Genomic DNA, 23313 nt, shown 5'->3' on the forward strand with positions numbered 1-23313 from the left:
AACAGGTGAGGTGTGGGTTAGGTCACAATAGGGACACACATCCTGCACGTTGGCATCAGTCCTCGTGCTGTAGGAGTTTAGGCGGCTACATCTGCCGGATCGAGCCAGAAATACTCTGGTTTGCCGCAACGGGTGGGACAAATGGCTCTACTTCTTACCCACACTCTCGTCATGCTTAATAAATTGACGTTTGAAAAACATGGCGCATCTTGCGGGATCAGTTACTTCCATGTAACCTTCTGGTTTAAATGTGTTTTTTGGCAGTAGACCACAGCTTGAAAATATTGGCGCTCCAGTTAAGACCTAAACAAAATGAGCCCGTTGGGTTTTTTTTAAGCGCCGCATTGTAATTTTTTATGATTTCGTATTCTTTGTATATAAACCTGATCTTCTGATCTCATAAAATCGGATTTTAGTTATATATAGCCGCTATATAGACCGATCTCCAGTCCTAAAGTCTTGAGGCAATAAAATTGTTATTTTTCATCCGATTTCGATGAAATTTGGCACAGTGAGTTCTGGAAGACACCAACCCATTTCTGTGGTGTTGTTCAGATCGCACTAGTTTTGGATATAGCTGCCCTTAGACCGACCGCCCGATTTCCCTATATATGGTATTGAGGCCATAAAAGACCATTTATTATCCGAATTCGATGAAATTTGGCACAGTGTGTTCTGGTAAACCCCTACCCATTCCTGTCAAATGTGGTCCAGATCGGACCATATTTGGATATAGCTGCCATATAGACCGATCTCCCGATATAGAGTAATGAGCCTATAAAATGACCATTTTTCATCCGATTTGGATGAAATTTGGCACAGCGAGATATGGTACCCCTATTAACCCTTTCGTTGAATATCGTCCAGATCGGACCATATTTAGATATAGCAGCTATATAGACCGTTTTCCCGATATGGAGTACTGAGCTTATAAAAGGAGCATTTTTCATCCGATAGGTGATTTCCTTAATAGGTGTTTTCATTTGACACATCACACTGTTCCAACAACAGGAAGTGACGTACAGGCAGACAGACGTAGGGACTCCAGGCGAGGGACTGCAATCCTATGGCAGTCGGTTATACGTACCGTATACCGTATGCTACAACAACAACCACCCATATGATCAGTTTATATTTTTGATGCTTTTAAACTGTAGCTAGGCCACCGTAGCGCAGAGGCTAGCATGTCCGTCTATGACGCTGAACGTCTGGGTTCGAATCCTGACGAGACCATTAGAAAAAAAATTAAGCGGTGGTTTTCCTCTCCTAATGCTGGCAACATTTGTGAGGTACTATGCCATGTAAAACTTCTTTCCAAAGAGGTGTCGTACTGGGGCACGCCGTTCGGACTCGGCTATAAAAATGAGGCCCCTTATCATTGAGCTTAAACTTGAATCGGACTGCATTCATTGATATGTGAGAAGTTTGCCCCTGTTCCTTAGTGGAATGTTCATGGGCAAAATTTGCAATATATCGTCATTCTTTGCTATAGGGGTTTACCAAATGTTTCTTTATTAACGCACAGCTTTTTGTCTCTATTATAGCTCACATCGAAACGCCCCTTGCGTTCGGAGAAGGAAAAAGAAAGACGTCTCTCAAGGCCCGCCAGCATAGCTACACCCACTGCCAGCATGAAAGGCTTTTCGGCGGCCGATACACATTCTCTGTCGGGTGCCGATAGTAGTAATCGTAACTCAGTTGATACCACCGATTCGACATCTGAAGAAGATCTGATACCACCTCCGTTGCCAGCAAAAACCAGAGATTCCACAGATTTCTCTAGTCTCAACTATACTTTGGATTGGAATTCCAATTCATTTTCATTGGGCGGTGCCCTAAGTCCCAATGGGACAATAACACGTACGACATCTTGTTCCACCTCCACCAGTATTGTGAATACATCCTATGAATATGTTGAAACCAAAAATTTTATTATAACCTCAGCACTGGCGAACGATGATAAGAAGAGGCCACCAACGCCACCGCCAAAGCCATCGAGGAATAGCAAACACATTCCATGAAACAGAAGCAAAACTGAGGGAGCACTAAGCCATAATTCATTTGAATAGAAAACAAAAACGATTGCCACAATTAAAGAAACCCCAAAGGAGGGGTGCAAAGGAATGGAAAAGAAAGTAAACAAGTGCCAAAAAACAAACTAACACATACACACACACACACACAAAATCAAAAAGATGGTGAAGAAACAAAATGCGATATTCAAAAATTTTTATTTTTTATTTTATAATTTATATTAAATACTTTTATATGATATTACTTACATTTACCCAACTAACTATCCAACTCGACGAACGAGCTGATGAGAAAATCCACATTTTCAAAAAACCATGCAAACTTTATTTAATTTCCATAAAAGTCTTCCTATATATAATTTTTTTTTTTAAAGAAACTGTAATTGTGTCATTCTAAAGAAAACAAAAATGATGGTATAATTGTAAATTAGGCTCTTTCTTGAATTAATTTTAGTCATAATACACTACTTTGTTTTAGCATTAATTACGACAAGAAACCAAACTTTACTGAACATGAACTCAGTATTCGTTATTTATAAGGCAAACAAACGCACAACTAAAATGAAAATTAAACAAAAAGTGCCACAAAATCTGAATAGCAACCAAACGATACAAAAACAAATTCTGTAGCAAATGTTTTGCAAAAAAAAAACAAATCGATAAGTCAATTAATGAAAAAAAAAAATTAAACGAATTTTTCGATGATTACTATCCCTTTATCGAAAACGATATTCAATTATAATGCAATTTATATAAATTTTTTTTAACAAAACAAATCAAAATATAAAGTAAAAATTAACCATGGGCAATATATGAAATGTTTTTAAATCAAAATTTTATATATTTTTAACAAAAGCAATAAAAATTTTATTTTTAATTTTTTAACTCGATATTCAGCAATCATCTTTTATTTTTTCTCAATTTCATTAGAGTAATGCTCATTAACCTATCTATTGTTACGACGAGTACCGTTACTTGATGTATGTATGTCAATTTGTCATCGTTAATATGGAGAGTATACTTGTATTGTAGTATGTGTCTCCTTTTGTGTCTCTGTAATTAAGTCTTAATTTTGGATCTTTATTTAATAAATGGCCAAAGATTTTATATGTAAGTGTATACACGCACCCCATAATAATACTACCTACATAATAACATACACATATAGGATTTTATGTGTGTATTAAGTACAGTTTTTTTAGAATAAATTTAATGTTTATACAAATATAAATAATATGAGATAATTGGTGTTTTAATTACTTAAATTTGTATGGGTCGCAAGGTAATGGGTTTATGAGGTTGTTGTTCTTTCGTATATCATTCCTCTGCTTGGCTCTGTTGAGATTAAAGATCCAGGAACTCTGCGATTAAGGTGGGTTGGGTCCAGAGGGATCTTGGTTTGTGTCAAGTGGGACTAGCTGGGCAGTTAAACAGGTAAGGTGTGCTCCCAGCCCACAAACCGGACACAGATCCTGCACTTTACCATCAATCCTTGCTCTGTAGGAGTTGAGGCAGCTGTCAGTACACCAAGAGCTGCCGGCAAGTGACGCGTGAGGACTTTGTTTCTATATTTGACTTTATCGAAAATTGCTGTGGAATGGGGGTAGAATGAATGTGTAAGAGCGGTCAAAGGTTACACCAAGAATTTTGGGACACCTGATGGTCGGAATCGTTTCTCCACCGATTTCAATATTCAAGGGCCTAATCACGGCATTTGATTTAGAGATTTTTCAATCGAAGTGTAAATTTTTCGAATCACGAGAGTGGAAATCGAGTTTCTTTTTATCGAAATAATTTTCGATTGCTCTGTTGACATCGAAAAGGATTTCTTTTGATTTGTTTACGCTTTTTTTGAACCTATAAGAATGCAAAAACGTAAATTTTTAGTTGTGTTCTTTGTCAATCTTAATATAAAATTCAATTTGTGTTTGTTTGTCGGTTTGCTTGTTTGTTTCGTATAGACTCAAAAACCGGCTGAACCGATTATCTTGAAATTTTTACAGATTGTGTAGGATGGTCTGAAAGGAAACATAGGCTATATAATTTATTGATATCGGGAGGATGGCGGACCCTCCCCCTTACCCTAAAAGTACTACCTTAAAATAAAAGTGGACCGATCGGGACAATAACCGATTCAAATGGAAGGTATTCAAGAGTAGAGTACGAATTTCACAATAAAAGTTGGGTCCAAGTACAGTGGGGGCCGCCCTAACCCCAAAACCCCTTATAATAGGTTTATTTGACGATCATGACAATATGGGACAAAATGAAAAGTATTCGGGAGTAGATTACAAATATGGTCAGGAAGTAGGAATAGGCTTTATAATTTATTGATAACGGAGGGGGGCGGACCCTCCACCGTTACCTCATAAACACCACCCAAAATCAAAAGTGGACCGATACGGACTTGGGTATCAAATGAAAAGTATTCGGGAGTAAATAACGAATCTGGCATACAAATTCAAGTCAAAGTATAGGGGTGACTCCACCCCCACAAAAACGCCGAAAATGGGCAATCACGGATAGGAAGGAAACATAATTTTTCTGTATCGGAAGGGGGACGGACCCTCCCCCTAATGCCAAAAACATAACCCGAAATCAAAAGTGGACCGATCGGGACAATATAGGTATCAAATGAAAAGTATTGGAGAGTAGAATACGAATATGGTATTAAAATTTGAGTCTAAGTACCCATCGGGCCGCTTCAACCCCAAAACTGCCCCAAACAGACATATTGGACGTTCATTTCAATATGGGGCTCAAATGAAAGGTATTCGGGAGTAGATTTTGAATATGGCATACATAATCAGATCGAAGTATAGGAGAAGTATTAGATCCATTATGACTCTATGAGACTTGGCTGAACCGATTTTCTTACAATTTTCATAGATTGTGTACGTTTGTGTGGAAGGAAACATAGGCTACATAATTTAAGATATCGGGTGGAGGCGGACCCTCCCCTCTACCGCAAAAACGCCACCCATATCCGAAAGTGGTCCGATGGGCACAACAAGGTTATCAAATGAAAGGTATTGAAGACCAGGAAACCAATATGGTATTCAAATTTGGGTTCAACTAAACCAGCAGGGCCCCTCCCCAACACCAAAACTCCTTTAAACAGATATATTCGAACTTCATATCAATATGGGACTCAAATGAAAAGTATTAGGCAGTAGATTACAAATATGGCATAAAACATTAGGTCCAAGCAATAGGAGGTCGCCCACCCCCAAATGGGCATATTAGCCGACCATGGATATATGGGACTCAAATGAAAGGTATTAGGGAGTATATTACGAATATGACATTAAAATTTGAGTTCAAGAGTAGGTGGCGCTTTTCAAATGGGTTATTTGACCCATTATGACAATATGGGACTCAAATGAAAGGTATTTGAGAGTAGAAAACGAATATGATATCTAATTTTGGAGCCAAGTGTTTCAACTCAATGGTAAGGGACATTTTTTTTATCGCCTAGTCCGAACGGCGTTATTAGAGAGTTAAAGAAGGCACAGCGGAGCGGGTCCTGTTCGGTTAGTTTGCTATAAAGAAAGATTTATAAACTATTTTTGCCAAATTCAACAAGAATTAAATAACAAAAAACGTTTTTGTTCAACTTAATGAAAAGGACCAAAAATCATAAAAAATTGCGCACCTTGTCATAGTCGTTTTCAATCGATGCAGCACTTATGATTCTTTTTAGAAGAATCTTTCTTTAGAAGAAGAAGAAGTATTACTGCCACTATCGCACCAGGTAGCCGTTTTCTAATTTCTTTTGGACGCTTCTAATGGTCAAATGATTTTAACATTGATATAGCTATCGGCCAGAAAACTTTTTTTGCACGTACATAAACTCACTTGCCTTTTGCACCTCTTCATACATTTCCAAAAACAACCACATGCATATATCGATGCGCAAAATATCAAAAAGCTGCAGGAATTTACTCTGTTCGGCCATAATATCGTTGATTCTGTCTTCTTAGGAGAAAGATCCACCAACTACACCACAATAAAAAATAATTTTTGCATTTAGATTTCCAAAACAAAGTAATATTAATTTTATTTTCTGCCGCCGACTAAATTTTCCTATTTATTTTGATTCTAATTCGCTTTTTGATACTGGCAACGCTGTACAAAATGGTAGCAAACATTTCGATCGAATGCCGTGATCCGAATATGTTTTCGTATCGACAATTTGTTCGAAGCAAAAACGAATACGTTTTCGAATGCCGTCATTAGGTCCCAACTCATTGGTGGTAGATATCCTCAAATCTCTTGCAGCGAAATAAGCGGCAAGTTCGTTGAGGAAGACGCAGTTGTCTACAATGGATGGGGACCTGATGCCAAGTTCGTCTGCGGAAGCCACCGTAGCGCAGAGGTTAGCATGTCCGCCTATGACGCTGAACGCTCTCTCTCCTTATGCCTGCAACATTTGTGAGGTACTATGCCATTTTGAAGAAATGGTTAACAACCATGTAAAAATTTTTCCCCTAAAGAGGTGTCACACAGCGGAATGCAGTTCGGAGGTTCCTTACTATTGAACTTAAATTTGAATCGGACAGCATTCATTGATATGTGAGAAGTTTGTCCCTGTTGCTTAATGGAATGTTCATGGGCAAATTCGCATTTGCAGGTAGAGATTAAACAGTGCCGCATATATATCACCCCGCCATGGGGAACTCCTTGCAGTTGTTGTCGAAATCGAAGCTGATGCTCAGCGAATGGAAATTCGGGAGGAGTGGTCCCCCAAGCGTCTTGGCTACTGGTGAGAGAAGGGATATCGGTCTGTACGACTCTCCATCTGTAGCGGGGATTATTCTGCCCATCTTCCGACAGCGGCTACTATAAGAGTGTTCAAAGACGGGTTGAGGACAGTTGTAAATTACTCGATTCTCGGCAAATCCTCATTTTTTTAGCATTAGTGCAGAGATTCCGTCGGGGCTGAACGTCAGGGATGACATGGCGCCACGGATAACATTCGTAACTTCGTCCAACACCGAACCTGAGTGATCAGACTTGGCTATTGATGAGAGAAAGGAGATCGGTCTGTACAACTCTCCCTTGCTAGTGTCCTTTCCAGGTTTTAGTAGCGGAATCACAATGCCCATCTACCACACATCGGTAGCTGCCCAGCGGCACGGATAGGACGAATGGCTGCTCTTCTAGCCTTGTCACTCTCGGGTCAATAAATTGCCGTTTATCTAAGAAAAATACCTCACAAGTATCGCCAAAAACCAACCAAAACAAAAATCAGCTGTTGTTCTGCAAGTTTTCATTGAAAGTCGTTGGCGTACTTTTGCTTGCAAATTTTTTAAAGTCTTACTCTCCTACAAATATTTACTGGCAAATTTTTACTAGAAAAGTACGCAAACAGACCTATTCTCCAACGTGGATTCGGCAAGGTGTAAGAAATGCAACATTTTTCCACTCTCTGTAGGCAACATTACAAACGAACACTACACCCGGTGGTGTGGTAACATATTTTTTTGTACAAACGAATACAAAATTTCGATTTCAGTGCAATATGTCGAAAAAATGCTACACTTCTTTTTGCACAATCAAAATCACCTACAACTAGGACTACAACTAGCACACAACGCATGTGCAGACAATCCTACTCGTACTACCATGCACCCCACAGTTTGAAATATAAGTGATGGGAAATTAACGATAGTATCGATATTTATTATTAAACCCATCGAAAATATTAAATGTTGCGATTATCGATAGTTTGCTAGCTCTAGGCCTGATATTCGCTGTAAAATTTAGAGTGCAAAAACATTTCATTGTAATTTCAATACACTTTGCATCGTCTACAAAATAGCACCAGCATGCTGAAGGTGCGACCGGCTTGTAACCAGTGACTATAACTAACGCACAAAATAAGTGCAGACAATCCTAATCCACGTAATACCAGATTTCGCTTAATGCACCCCACCAAAGTTCCTGAACTGGACATAAGATAAACTTGAGCAAAATACACTATTTCAATAACATTAGGGTGGTTCGCCAGCCTTAATTCACACACTTTTTATCTTACTCTTTTTTCAATATAAAAAAATCAATTCTGTTGTAGTAAATATGGTATTATTATTTTATTGATATCAATACAAAGAAAAATTGAAAAATTTTTAGTAATAATTGGTAGTAATAATTGTATGTATTTGTAAATACAATAAACATAATAATAAAAAATATATTATGGGAATATAAAAAAAAGCAAAAAAAATATTAAAGCGTATTCAAAAATCATTGAAAAAAATACTTTTCGTTAGAACACATCAAAAATTAACAAATAACAATTTAGTTAGTGTATTTTTGTAAAATTTGGTAAATAAGTAAATAGAAATTTCATATATAAGTAAATTAAAAAATTTTTTTAATAATTTTGTGTATATAAAATACATGTGTATGTATTAGGGTGTTTCGTAAAAAAAATGTATAAATTTTAAAATTAGTAAAGGCACTTGAGGTGGGGCTCCGACCGGTTAGGAAAATTCAAACAAGAAAATTACAAGACATGGTATATTTAAAAGGTGGGTTCAATTTAAATATTGTTTACAGTGGAATCCGCTTTAATTATCCGATGTTTTCAGTTATGCGAAGTCCGGATAATTGAAATTTCGTTTCAATTAACCAAAGTTTATAGAATTATGAATGTTTTCCATTAGCAGAACTTCGGTTAAGTTAAAGGCTTTGTAACTAAAAGATCTGGAATTATAAATGGATTCGAGGAAAAGATGATGTGAAGCTAGGTGGAAGTGCATTTAATTAAATCGTAACGTTGACCAAACGCAAAAATTTTATAAGTTATGTTTTCAATTAAGCGGAGTTCATATCTTTGAATTGCGACTTTTTGGCATACATTTTTTTTTTGCAATTAACCGATTTTTTCAATTAAGCGGTTCTTCAATTAAGCGATTTTTAATTAAGCGATTTTTCATTTAAGCGGAGTGAAATGTGTTAAAAGTCCTTTAAATTAATTAGTTCATGTGATTTTTTGCAATTAACCGATTTTTTCAATTAAAAGGTGTTCAATTAAGCGGATTCGACTTCAGACTGAAAGACCAAATATTATAATGAAAATAGCATGAGAAAAAATAAATTGAGGAAAAGATGATGTGAAGCTAGTTGGAAGTGCATTTAATTAAATCGTAACGTTGACCAAACGCAAAAATTTTATAAGTAATGTTTTCAATTAAACGGAATTGATATCTTTGAATTGTGTCTTTTTGACATAAATTTGTATTTCAATTAAGCCGGTTTTCAATTAAGCGAATTTTCAATTAAGCGGTTTTTCAATTAAGCGGAGTGAAATGTGTTAAAAAGTCCTTAGTCCTTAGCTCGGGGGATTTTTTGCAATTAACCGATTTTTTCAATTAAAAGGTGTTCAATTAAGCGGATCCGTCTGTATAGCATTCAGAATGAAGAACCAAATATTATAATAAAAATAGCATGAAAAAAAATAAATTGATTTCATTTGTTTGCAACAAAATAGAGAGTAGTCCACCCAGTGGTTGCTCAGCTTTCGTATTTCTAACCTATAAAAGCCACCGTATAAAGTCGAAAAGGAGAAAGTTTCCAAAAAGTGTAGACGGATGTCTCGTAAAAGTTATAAACTTTGTTTTTTTAGAAGACTTACATATATGGTTTATCTAGATGTTAAAAACACTTTATGTGGACCGCAGCTTGTAATTTTTTTTCCTAATTTTTTTTTGTAAAAATCCCAACCGGCAGAAGAGAATTTTGGTTTTTCTTTTCGTAACGTAACACCCTAATATTCGATTAAAGATATATAATTATATTTTTTTAATATATGTGTATAAGTGTATAGTTTATGACATATGTGATGTAAAATATCTTTGAGCGTTTGCTAACAGTCCAAAAAAATAATTGTTGTTAAGAATACAATTGTGTGGGCAGCAATAATTGAGGGGATTTAAAGTTAAAGCATTTCATGTCGTTTCGTTGACTCTCTCTTTTTTTCATTCTCTCGCTAATGTCGTTTCAAGGTATTAGAAATTCATATCGACACACATTTGGGAATTGCGATTTTGTTTTTTGCTGATTTCCAAAACCTGGAACATCTCCTGGAGGGCTTCGTTGGTATGGGTTTTACGACGATTGCGTCTCAATGTTACTCGACCTGATTTGAATTCACGCACTAAAGCGTCAAGACCTAAATGGAAAATATAAAACACAGAAGTTTTTAGTTTTCAAAAAATAATTTTCTTTAAACAAATAAAATTAGCAACAACAACATCAAAATGCAACAAAAACAATTTGTTTTAGTTTACAATTTCATTTTTGGAAATCAAATCATTCAAGTAGGAAAATAAATTTTTAAACCAATTTTTGTTTTTTTTTTAATATTTTAGTTGTTAGTAGGGTTAACTAGATTTTTATAAACTTTTACGGGGTAAGCTAAATTTAATGGCCAAAAAAATACAAAAAATATAAAATTTTTTTAACAAATAAATAAAAAAATATTTACCAACTATACCTGGAGTTTCGTTTATGCTAAAGGGATTTTTGTAATAATTTGAACATAAGATGGGGGGTAAGAGCATTGCAATTAGGGACCACTTACAATACATGAAAAAGGTGTTTCTTATAATTTAACCATAAACCTAAATATTTAATTTTATTCTACCCACCACCATAGGATGGGGGTATACTAATTTCGTCAGCCCGTTTGTTATAGCTTCTTGATCGTCTCAACATTCTGAGTCGATCTAGACATGTCCATCCAACCGTCGAAATTACGATGGCGGTCGAACGTGTAGAGCTAGCCGCTTGAAATTTTGCAAAGGGGCCATATCGGTTCAGATTTGGATATAGCTCCCTTATAAACCGATCTCCCGATTTGACTTCTTGGGCCCATGGTATTTTTCTCCGATTTGGCTGAAATGTTGCACATAAAGTTCTGTTATGACTTTCTATAACTGTGTTCAGTACGGTCCAGATAGGTCTATAACATGACATAGCTCCCTTATAAACCGATCTCCCGATTTGACTTCTTAAGCCCTTACAAGCCGCAATTTTGGTCCGATTTGGCTGAAATTTTACATGCGGTGTTCTGTTATGACTTCCAATGACTGTGTTCAGTACGGTCCAGATCGGTCTATAACATGACATAGCTCCCTTATAAACCGATCTCCCGATTTGACTTCTTAAGCCCTTACAAGCCGCAATTTTCATCCGATTTGGTTGAAATTTTGCATGCGGTGTTCTGTTATGACTTCCAATGACTGTGCCAAGGGCTCGATTTGAAATTGAGTGCTTTGTTATGACTTTCATTAACTGAGCCAAGTACGGGCCAAATCTGTCTATAACCTGATATAGCTCCCATATAAACCGATCTCCCGATTTCATTTCTTGAGCCCATGGAAACCACAATTTTTATCCGATTTGGCTGAAATTTTGTACATGGTGTTCAGTTATGACTTCCAACAAGTGTACCAAACACGGTCCAAATCACTCTATAACCTGATATGGCTCCCATATAAACGGGTCTCTCGATCATTCTTGTTCGGTTCCTGGAAGCTTTGATTTTAGCTGGTTGTACCGAAGTTTGGTATTTACAATAAGATTAAGCCCTTCAACAAAATTTGTTTTGTATACATTTTTAGCAGAATCCATGGTGGTGGGTTCCCAAGATTCAGCCTGGCCGAACTTATCATGCCTTTATTTGTTTTTTTTTTTTTACTTTTAAGTCCATAGACAATTTTGTAAAATTTTCAAAAAAAAAAAATTGTCAAAATTTTATATTTTTTGTCGTACAATCGTATATGATGCGATCTCAATACCGTCTGGAGATAGTGGAATGGATTGTGGGTAGAGGTTAAACAGTGCCGGAGATATCACCCTACCTTACGGAACTCCCTGTTTTACTCTACGGTGCTTCGACCTCTTATCCCTAAATTCCACAAATGATTGGCGACCATATAGATAATTCGCGACCCAGCTTTTCAGGCCTGGCTGGAGGGATGTGTTAGCGATGTCCTCAAATAGTTTGGCATACCTGACCGTGTCGAATGCCTTCGATAGGTCTAGTACCACGCGGACCATTTTATCACCTGGCCGGTGTGCGGTGATGGCATGCAAAGCAGTTGTTGTGCTATGCAGTCTTCGGCGAATGGTAATTCTCCTACGAGGCTCGGGCGGAGTAATGTCTCAAGCGTCTTTGCTATTGGTGAGAGAAGGGAGATCGGTCTGTACGAATCCCCCAAACTCGGATCCTTTCCAGGCTTCAGTAGCGGGATTACTCTGCCCATTTTCCCGACTTCAGGAAATATAAGAGTGTTCAAAGACAGGTTGAGGACAGTAGTAAGGTACTCAACTCCAGGTAAATTCAGATTCTTCAACATCAATGTAGAGATTCCGTCGGGGCCCAACGCATTGGATGAGTTGGTGCCATGGATGACATTCGTAATTTTCCCCATGGCAAATTGTGATGGCTGTCCATTGGCTCGGAGACCACGGAAACGCGAATGGCTCTCCTCCTTGCCCTGTTACTCTCGGCATGCACAATAAATTGACGGTTGAACAATCTGGCGCATCCCTTCGGATCAGTCGCGGTTACTTTGCTAAAAAGACTGAGGTCCTGTCACAACAGCTTGCCTCAACCGGTGCCTAAGTTACATAGCTCCAAGTGTTCCAGCCACATCGTGTGCGTCATAACAGGTCACTGTCTAATCGGAAAACATGCTGACAGACTGAAGGTTGTCAGCAACGACTTTTGCAGAAGCTGTGAGGACATCGAAGAAGAGACTATAGAACACCTTCTGTGTGTATGTCCTGCACTAGCAGTCAGAAGGAGTTCCACTTGAGGTTCTCATTTCTTTGAGAACCTGTCTGATTTAGCGGATGTGCACATTCGCAAGTTGTTGGGCTTTTTAAAGCGATCTGATCTGGTTCAACGGTGGGACCAAAAGGCATCTTCCTTCTTCTGTTCGTATAGTATCACAATGGAGGAAAATGTCTAAGTGAATCAGATGGCAGACTGCCACTTAAACCTAAAATAACCTAACCTTATTTCTATAGAAAATTTTGTCAAAATTTTATTTCTATAAAATAATTTGTTAAAGTTTTGTTTTTATACCCACCACCATAGGATGGGGATATACTAATTTCGTCATTCTGTTTGAAACACCTCGAAATATGCGTCTAAGACCCCACAAAGTATATATATTCTAGACATTTTATGTCGATCTAACCATGACCGTCCGTCTGTCCGTCCGTCCGTCTGTCCGTCCGTCCGTCCGTCTGTCCGTCTGTCTGTACGTCCGTCTGTCCGTCCGTCTGCCCGTCCGTCCGCCTGTCCGTCCGTCTGTCCGTCCGTCCGTCTGTCCGTTCGTCTGTCCGTCCGTCTGTCCGTCCATCCGTCTGTCTGTCCGTCAGTCCGTCCGTCCGACTGTCAGTCGAAAGCACGCTTACTTTCGAAGTAGAAAAACTAGCCGCTTGAAATTTTGCACAAATACTACCTATTAGTGTAGGTCGGTTGGGATTGTAAATAGGCCAAATCGGTCCATGTTTTCATTTAGCTGCCATATAAATCGATCTTTGGTCTTGACTTCTTGAGCCTCTAGAGGGCGTTATTCTCGTCCGATTTGAATGAAATTTTGCACAAATACCACCTATTAGTGTAGGTCGGTTGGGATTGTAAATAGGCCAAATCGGTTCATGTTTTCATTTAGCTGCCATATAAATCGATCTTTGGTCTTGACTTCTTGAGCCTCTAGAGGGCGCTATTCTCACCCGATTTGAATGAATTTTTGCACATGAAGTTTTAGTATCACTTCCAATATCTGTGGTAAGTGTGGTTTAAATCGGTTTATAACCTAATATAGCTGCCATACAAACCGATCTTGGGTCTTGACTTCTTGAGCCTGTTGAGGGCGCAATTCTTATCCGATTTGGCCGTAATTTTGTACGTGGTGTTTTATTATAGTTTTCAACAACTGTACTATGTATGGTTCAAATTGGTTAATAACGTGGTATAGCTGCCATATAAACCGATCTTGAGTCTTGACTTCTTCAGCCTCTAGAGGGCGCAATTCTTATCCCATTTGGCAGAACCTTGGTACAACTGCTTCTCCCATGATCTTCAACATACGTATCCAATATGGTCTTAATCGATTTTTAGCTTGATGGAGGCGCAATTTTCATCCGATTTGGCAGAAATTTTTTTATCACTTCCAACAAATGTGGCAAGTATGGCGCAAATCAGTACCTAACCTAATATAGCTGTCATATAAACCGATCTGGGATCTTGAATTCTTCAGCCTCTAGAGGGCGCAATTCTCATTCGATTTGGCAGAACCTTTGTACAACTGCTTCTCCCATGACCTTCAACATACGTATCCAATATGGTCTTAATCGATCTGATACAGGCCCAATTCTTATCCGAATGGACTGAAAAAAAGAGATACCGCACAAAAAACTCAACAAATGCGATCCATGGTGGAGGGTATATAAGATTCGGCCCGGCCGAACTTAGCACGCTCTTACTTGTTTTATTTTATTTTGTTCTTATGTCAAAGTAATTTAAACAATCCTTCTCTTTTCTATCTTATCCACTTCTCTTTCAAAACATAACATTAATATTTAAGAGACAGAGAGTCCCATGCATCATTAAGTACGACTTGATTAATGGCGTGCTCATAATCGCCATCATCAGAATGTAATCCAACACTAACACAGCAGCAGACTAACACAGACAGCAGACAGAGCAAATCACAACCATTGATTTTCTTTGCAGCAGGCGGGCGTTACTCATTCTTCTTCTTTTTAGCGCAGAGTAAGGAGAGTGAAAATGTTTTATTATTCGCATTTCGCTTCAATTCGAAGACATGCATAAGGAAGTAAAGACAATTGCCAAAGAATGTTGAGCTCAAAAGGAAAAGTGCGAAAATCAAAAGACAATGAATAAATAAAGAAATATTAAACCACAATCATTGTTACTGTTGCCTTCATCGTTCTTACTCTTGGTATCAGCTAGTCTGTCTGTCTGTGGGTCTTTCCTTAAAATGGCAATACATTGCTACCAACACCATCGTCTCCTTATTCTTATTTGCTTCCTCCCCCCTCCCCCACCAAACTACATCACCAACATTTTTATCATTGTGCTCATTATTATGTTTTGGCTTTTTGTTCTTCATCGTTGTTGTCGGAATGAAGTCACATATCAAATGGATTTTTGGGGGATTTAAAAACAGAATACAAATCCACTAAAACAAAATTTTTCCAATATTTATGGGAATACCCACAAAATACGGAGAGAAAAACTGCTGCTTTTTGAATAGTTGTTAAAGAGATTTTATTTTTGATAAACCTATTTCAAATCTACAATAAGTTTTGTGAATGAGGCCGATAAAATGTTGAAAAATTTTTATTTCTATAGAAAAAAAAATGTTGAAAAAATTTTCATTTGAAATAAATTTTTGATAACATTTTCCATCAAAGTAAAGTTTTGACAAATTTTTCTATAGAAATAAAATTTCATTCCTTTGCGCTTCTTTAGTTTGGTCACAAAATTTCATTTTGTTGTTGGTTCAACCAGCTTGGACCAATGTGTTTTTATATCTTGCTTCTATTTCAAAACAAAACAACAAAAACACTTTAAAGAGTCTCAACATTTGTTGTGTGTTAAATGTATCAAGGGGCGGGCTGCAATGATCGCGATTTCGGCCTTTGCCAGGAGCCTCATCAGATTGCTATGCCACCAAAAGAATACAGGCTTCCACTTACTCACTAATAAGTTAGCAGTTAGCAGTGCAATGATAGAAGCATGCCCTCTGAATGAAATGTTGGGTCTTGTTATTCAACCTTTCCTTATAGCGCAGCCAACATCTCCTCAAAAAGACATCTAACATCAACAACTCACACAAAGCTAAAGACTGTTGAGACTCTTTAAAGTGTTTTTGTTGTTTTGTTTTGAAATAGAACCAAGAAATAAAAGCACATTGGTCTAAGCTGGTTAAACCAGCAACAAAATGAAATAAAATTTGGTAAAAATTTTCTATAGAATTTCGACAAAATTTTTAATAACAATAAAATTTTGACAAAATTTTCTATAGAAGGCAAATTTTAACCAAATTTCGGTTTGTATGGGAAAAAATTGCGGCTTGTAAGGGCTCAAGAAGTCATATCGGGAGATCGGTTTATAGCAAATTTGCAAATTTTGCCCATGAACATTCCACTAAGGAACAGGAGCAAACTTCTCACATATCAATGAGTGCAGTCCGATTCAAGTTTAAGGTCAATGATAAGGGGCCTCCTTTTTATAGCCGAATCCGAACGGCATGCCGCAGGGCGACACCTCTTTGGAGAGAAGTTTTACATTACATAGTACCTCACAAATGTTGCCACCATTAGGAGGGGAAAACGACCGCTGAAAATGTTTTCTGATGGTCTCGAACCCAGGCGTTCAGCGTCATATATGTACATGCTAACCTCTAAGCTACGGTGGCGAACCCAAGCGTTCAGCGTCATATATGTACATGCTAACCTCTGAGCTACGGTGGCGAACCCAAGCGTTCAGCGTTATATATGTACATGCTTACCTCTGCGCTACGGTGACCCCCTTTATGGGAGCTATATCAGGTTATGAACCGATTCGGACCATATTTGGCACGGTTGTTGGAAGTCATAATTTCAACCAAATCGGACAAAATTGCGGCTTTCAGGGGCTCAAGAAGTCAAATCGGGAGATCGGTTTATATGGGAGCTATATCTAAATATCTAAAATGAACGAATCCCCAACGACCTACATTTATATAAAGTATCTGTGCAAAATTTCAAGCGTCTAGTTTTACGCGTTCGACCTCTTTTGTGATTTCGACTGACGCACGGACGGACGGATATGGCTAGATCGACTCAGAAAGTCGACACGATTAAGAATATATGTATATATATATTCTTGATCGTCTCGAGGGTCTTAGATGAATATTTCGAGGTGTTACAAATGGATTGACTAGAATAGTATAACCTCATACTATGGTGCACTCTAGAGGGTGCAGATATTAATCCGCCCCATGCCACCATGGACATACAACTTAGACAGTAATCGGCTTGTTGTGCGCTCCAAAAAATATAAAGTAACCTCTAAAAAGAAAATTTTAAGTAAGGAATTCCGTGCTACTTACAAAATCCTTAATTATTTTCATCACCACTCCCCTAAGTTGGTTCATGTCTGGTATTGTGTCCCCACCTAAGTGCCGGTATCTGTTAGACGCGAAAGCCGGGCAATGGCAAAGGAAATGCTTCAACGTCTCATCATCTTCCCCGCATGCCCTGCACATGCTATCACTTGCCGCACCGAATTTACATAAGTGAGCTCGTAGTCCTATATGTCCCGTTATGATACCAGTAGCTATACTGACCTCCTTCTTACTTCCTTTCAGTAATAGCTTCGTCTTCTCTCGATTTGGATCCCCCATAGGATTTTCGCCGTCCTATCGACCGTTTCGCTGTTTCACAATGTTGCATGCGCATTCGTCGCACACTCCCTTAACTCGGACTGCGTCGACTCGAAAGGCTTCGGGTTAAGCAAGTTTATTGACGGCAGACCTCTGGCCTTCACCGCCAAATCGTGTGCCCTTTCATTTCCCCTTACTCCCCGACATTCCCCTTACTCGCCCGACACCCAAACTATGCGGATTCTTCTCAGAGAAGGCGTTAATCTCCTTCTTACACTGCAAGACTGTTCGTGACCTTACCGTCCTGGTTGTTATTGCCTTTATGGCAATTTTACTGTCGGTAAAGATGTTCATACACGACGTCCTCGCGTTAGCACCACACCACTTCACGCATTCCGTGATCGCCCGGATCACCGCCTGTAGGACCGTATTATGGTCAGGCAGTCTAAAACATACCTCAGTCCCCGGGTTCTCAATGTAAATCCCCAGGCCCACTCTATCCTCTAGCTTTGATCCATCCGTGTAACATGATCTTCCGGATAGCAATACTAGGGTTCCGTCAATCCAAGACTGTGCCGATGGCAGCAGTGCCTCGCACTCGACTTCAAGGTTCATCTCAGGTATTCGATCGGTAACCTCTTCCCTTCCTTCCAGGTTTCCTATCGTCGCCTCGATTATACCGCGATGGTATGAGCTGCTCCCATACTCAATCCATTTTCCCATCGCCTTAAGTCTCATAGCCGCAGTGGCTGCCTCACGCTTAATCTGTATGTCAATGGATCGGATATTTAGAATAGTCGCCAGTGCTCCAGTGGGCGTGGTCCTCATCGCTTCGCCTATGCCTAGACAAAATGTTCTCCGAACCTGTTGTATGGTCCTTATGTTGCACTTTTCTCCATAGCAGTCCACCAAACTACTGAGGCGTAAGAAGGAATTGATCTAATCACGCTCCTGTAGAGCCAGTGGACTATCCTCGGATTCAGGCCCATTTTTGAGCCTACGGCCCGTCTACATAGTGCCCAACATCTGTGAGCTTCTAGTGGTGGGATGTGTGCTTTGCAACCTACTCTTGTTGGGTTGGTATGTAAAGCACGATGACAAATTTCTGCTGGAGAAGATTCTGGAGAAACAGAAATCGCGATTCAGAAAGCCGGTCAAATGCTTTTAAGCAACATCACACATTTTGCGTTACTTTTGAAAGTTCGATGCTGTGCTATTCTTTGAATAGAAAGCAATGAACGAAATGGCCTATAGCCGGACATTGGAGCCTTGCAATGGAATCTATATAATTTACGGAACAAATGTTTCTACAGAAATAAAATTTTCTACAGATATACAATTTTCCTTAAAAATAAAAATTTTGAAAAAAAAAAAATTGTAAAAAATAAAATTTTGATAACATTTTCTATAAAGAAGCCAAAGTGTTCCTTTGCCTCTCAAACAATTTGTTAAGTTTTTCAATGACGTTATTATTAGTTCTCAGTGTATAAAAATCTAAACAAAAGAGTAATATTTTACAATTCTTTAAATCGTATTACCTGTCATTGGGGGGCTTATCAAAATATTTCATTGTAACTGGGTGGGTAGATGAGTATATGGCTGTGTGTACACACATGCACGTTTGTGATTTAACATGTAGACTTTTTGAGCGCACAGACAACCGATGAAGGTGAATTTTTAAAGCACTTGACGACAATACGGAAAAGTAAGGGTGCACGAAGACTTTTGGTATTCTATAGACTACGCACAACTTCTAAGGAAATTGATTGAGTTAATCTTTTAATATAATTTTAAAGACAAAAAGTCGAAAGACGTTATTAAAGAAGATTTTAAAGATTTTAGCTTAAATAATGCTAAAAATGAATTCTATCAATCAGTGATTTTAATATTTAACAAGTAAAAGCGAGCTAAGATCGGCCAGGCTGAATCTTATATACCCTCTACCATGGATCGCATTTGTCGAGTTCTTTTCCCGGCATCTCTTCTTAGGCATAAAAGGATAAAAGAAAAGATTTGCTCTGCTATTAGAGCGATATCAAGATATGGTCCGGTTCGAACCACAAATAAATTATATGTTGGAGACTTGTGTAAATGTCAGCCAATTCGAATAAGAATTGCGCCCTTTGGGGGGGCTCAAGAAGTAAAATAGAGAGATCGATTAATATGGCAGCCGTATCAGGCTATAGACCGATTCAGACTATAACAAACACGTATTTTAATGGTCATGCGAGGATCCGCCGTACAAAATTTCAGGCAAATCGGATAATAATTGCGCCCCATAGAGGCTCAAGAAGTCAGGATCCCAGATCGGTTTATATGGCAGCTATATCAGGTTTTATAAACCGATTTAAACCTTATTTGGCACAGTTGTTGAAAGTTGTAATAAAATACGTTACGCAAAATTTCAGCCAAATCGGATAAGAATTGCGCCCCCTAGAAGCTCAAGAAGTCAAGCTCCCAGATCAGTTTATATGGCAGCTATATCAGGTTATGGACCGATTTAAAACATACTTGACACAGTTGTTGGATATCACAACAAAACACGTCGTGCAGAATTTCATTCCAATCGGATAAGAATTGCGCTCTATAGAGGCTCAAAAAATCAAGATTCAAGATCGGTTATATGACAGCTATATCAGGTTATAAACCGATTTGAACCTAACTTATCACAGTTGTTGAAAGTCATATCGAAACACGTCATGCCAAATTTCATTCCAATCGGATAAGAATTGCGCTCTATAGGCTCAAGAAGTCAAGACCCAAGATCGGTTTATATGGCAGCTATATCAGATTATGCACCGATTTGAATCATACTTGACACAGTTGTTGGAAGTCATATCGAAACACGTCATGCCAAATTTCATTCCAATCGGATAAGAATTGCGCCATCTAGAGGCTCAAGAAGTCAAGACTCAAGATCGGTTTATATGGCAGCTATATAAGGTTATGGACCGATTTTAATCACACTTGACACAGTTGTTGGATATCATAACAAAACACGTCGTGCAAAATTTCACTCCAAACGGATAAGAATTGCACCCTCTAGAGGCTCAAGAAGTCAAGACCCAAGATAGCTTTATATGGCAGCTATATCAAAACATCAACCGATATGGCCCATTTACAATCCCAACCGACCTACACTAATAAGAAGTATTTGTGCAAAATTTCAAGCGGCTAGCTTTACTCTTTCGAAAGTTAGCGTGCTTTCGACAGACAGACGGACGGACATGGCTAGATCGTCATAAAATGTCACGACGATCAAGAATATATATACTTTAAGGGGTCTCAGACGAATATTTCGAGTAATTACAAACAGAATGACGAAATTAGTATACCCCCATCCTATGGTGCAGGGTATAAAAAATGAATATACCCACTATCCTATGGTGGTGGGTATAAAAATTCGAATAAAATAAAATATATGGTACATCGGAACGTATGAGTGTTATTAATCATCAATAGTGAAGCATAATACTCATACGTTAAGATGGTCAGATATTTTAGCAAAAGCCATAACCATTTTATTGGGTTGCCCAAAAAGTAATTGCGCATTTTTTAAAAGAAATTAAATGCATTTTTAATAAAACTTAGAATGAACTTTAATCAAATATACTTTTTTACACTTTTTTTCTAAAGCAAGCTAAAAGTAACAGCTGATAACTGACAGAAGAAAGAATGCAATTACAGAGTCACAAGCTGTGAAAAAATTTGTCAACGCCGACTATATGAAAAATCCGCAATTACTTTTTGGGCAAATAATAAAATAAGAAAAAGTTCAAAGAATATTGTTATTGCAGAAAAAGAGTAGCTCGAAAGGAATACTAAAATTGTTTAAAATAAACTTCAGATACTTTTTGCTTTAAACAATAGTTCATTCACTCAAAGTAAATGATTTAAATGAAGCCAAGCTAAAAATTATTTATTTGGAAACATTTATGCAAATTTTAAAATAAATAGTAGTTCTATATTTATGACACAAGTTCTCTTCTTTATTCCTTCATTACTTTTGCTTCCTAGTGTCATCGAAGGTTTTTAAATTAAGGTATGTGTGGGTTAGAGTTTTTCTTCAACCTCATTTTACAACGACAATTTTACTTTTAAAGCATATACCCTTGCAGGGGTCTCTTGACCGGAAGTATAAAATAAAAGTAAGTATAAATGGAGCAGTTTGGTGTGCTTCTCGTAAATACTTCACTTTATTGAGCACCCACTGAGTTTGAACACAAAAATATTTTGCCACATCAAGGTATTACGCATTAGAAGTGACCATTATAACTTCACATGCATAAACAAACAGTAGTGTTGCCATCCGTAAAATCTCTTTAAACTCAATGAATATGCTTTTGTCTGAAGCAATCTTTTTTTAAAATATATTTTTATACCCTCACTCCGTTTGTAACACATTGAAATATTCATCTGAGACCCAACAACGTATATACATTCTTGAGCATCTTGACATTCTGAGGCAGTTTAGCCATGTCCCTTCGTCTGTCCATCTGTAGAAAACATGTTAACTTTCAGAGGAGCAAAGCTAACCGTTTGAAATTTTGCGCAAATACTTCTCATTAATGTAGATCGGCTGGGATTGTAAATGGTCCATATCGTTCCATGTTTTGATATAGCTGCCATATAAACCGATCTTGGAATCTGACTTCTTGAGCCACTAGAGGGCGCAATTATTATCCGATTTGGCTGAAAAGATATAGCTGTCATATAAACCGATCTTGGATCTTGACTTCTTGAGCGACTAGAGGGCGCAATTCTTATCCGAATTGGCCAACATTTTGCATGAGGTTTTTTTTTATGATTTCCAATAACTCTGCTAAATATGGTTTAAATCAGTCCATAGCCTAATACAGCTGCCATAAAAACCAATCTTCAATCTTGACTTTTTAAGCCGGTAGAGGGCGCAATTATTATCCGATTTGGCTATTATACATGACGGGTTTTGATATGACTTCAAACATCTGTGCCAAATATTGTTCAAATCGATCTATAACCTGATGCAGCTGCCATATAAACCGATCTGGGATATTGACTTCTTAAGCATTTAGAGGACGCAATTATTATCACATATTATCACGCAATTCGTATTCGAATTGACTGAAAATTTACACAATGACTTATACTATGGTTTCCTACCTTTAATTCGATTATGGTCCGAATCGGGCCAGAACTTTATTATTTTATATTTTATTTATTTATCATTATATTTTTTTTAAATGTTATATTATTTTATTTTATTTTTTTATCTTGTTTTATTTTATTTTTCTTTTGTATTATATCATTTTACTTTATTTTATTATAATTTATATTATTATATTTAATTTTAATTAACATTATTTTATATTATTTTATTTTATTTTATTTTATATTATTTTATTTCATTTTATTTTACTTTATTTTATTTTATAATAATTAATATTATTATATTTAATTTTAATTGACATTATTTTATTTTATTATTTTTATTTTGTTTTATTTTGTTTTATTTAATTTTTTTTGTTTTTTTGTTTTATTTTATTTTATCTTATTTTATTTTATTTTATTTTATTTTATTTTTTTATTTTATTTTATTTTATTTTATTTTATTTTATTTTATTTTATTTTATTTTATTTTATTTTATGTTATTTTATTTTATAATAATTAATATTATTATATTTAATTTTAATTGACATTATTCTATTTTATTATTTTTATTTTGTTTTATTTTGTTTTATTTTTTTTTTTATTTTATTTTATTTTATTTTATTTCATTTTATTTTATTTTGTTTTATTTTATTTTATTTTATTTTATTTTATTTTATTTTAATTTATTTTATTTTATTTTGTTTTATTTTATTTTATTTTATTTTAT

At 36.9% G+C, this 23313-nt stretch overlaps 2 protein-coding genes across 5 annotated transcripts in view; one reads left to right on the top strand and one right to left on the bottom strand.

Annotated features, from left to right (window-relative positions):
• The window catches only part of LOC106080540 (dedicator of cytokinesis protein 1), a 108449-nt gene extending 105760 nt beyond the window's left edge, over positions 1-2689 (top strand). For both annotated transcript variants that reach the window (XM_013241941.2, XM_013241942.2), the window contains one exon: positions 1545-2689. In XM_013241941.2, coding sequence (XP_013097395.2) covers positions 1545-2021 — 477 coding nt within the window. In that variant the 3' untranslated portion in view covers positions 2022-2689. The remainder of the gene's footprint in view (positions 1-1544) is intronic.
• A 7124-nt stretch (positions 2690-9813) lies between these two features.
• LOC106080529 (myosin-2 heavy chain, non muscle) overlaps positions 9814-23313 on the bottom strand; it is a 103280-nt gene continuing 89780 nt past the window's right edge. Inside the window, exon 8 of one of the 3 annotated variants that reach the window (XM_013241920.2) lies at positions 9814-10212. In XM_013241920.2, coding sequence (XP_013097374.2) covers positions 10049-10212 — 164 coding nt within the window. In that variant the 3' untranslated portion in view covers positions 9814-10048. Of the gene's footprint in view, positions 10213-18942; positions 19209-23313 lie in introns of those variants that run through there. The other 2 variants (XM_059362034.1, XM_059362032.1) reach the window with 2 other exon arrangements.

The sequence above is a fragment of the Stomoxys calcitrans genome, chromosome 2, assembly GCF_963082655.1.
Source record: "Stomoxys calcitrans chromosome 2, idStoCalc2.1, whole genome shotgun sequence".
Classification (NCBI taxonomy): domain Eukaryota; kingdom Metazoa; phylum Arthropoda; class Insecta; order Diptera; family Muscidae; genus Stomoxys; species Stomoxys calcitrans.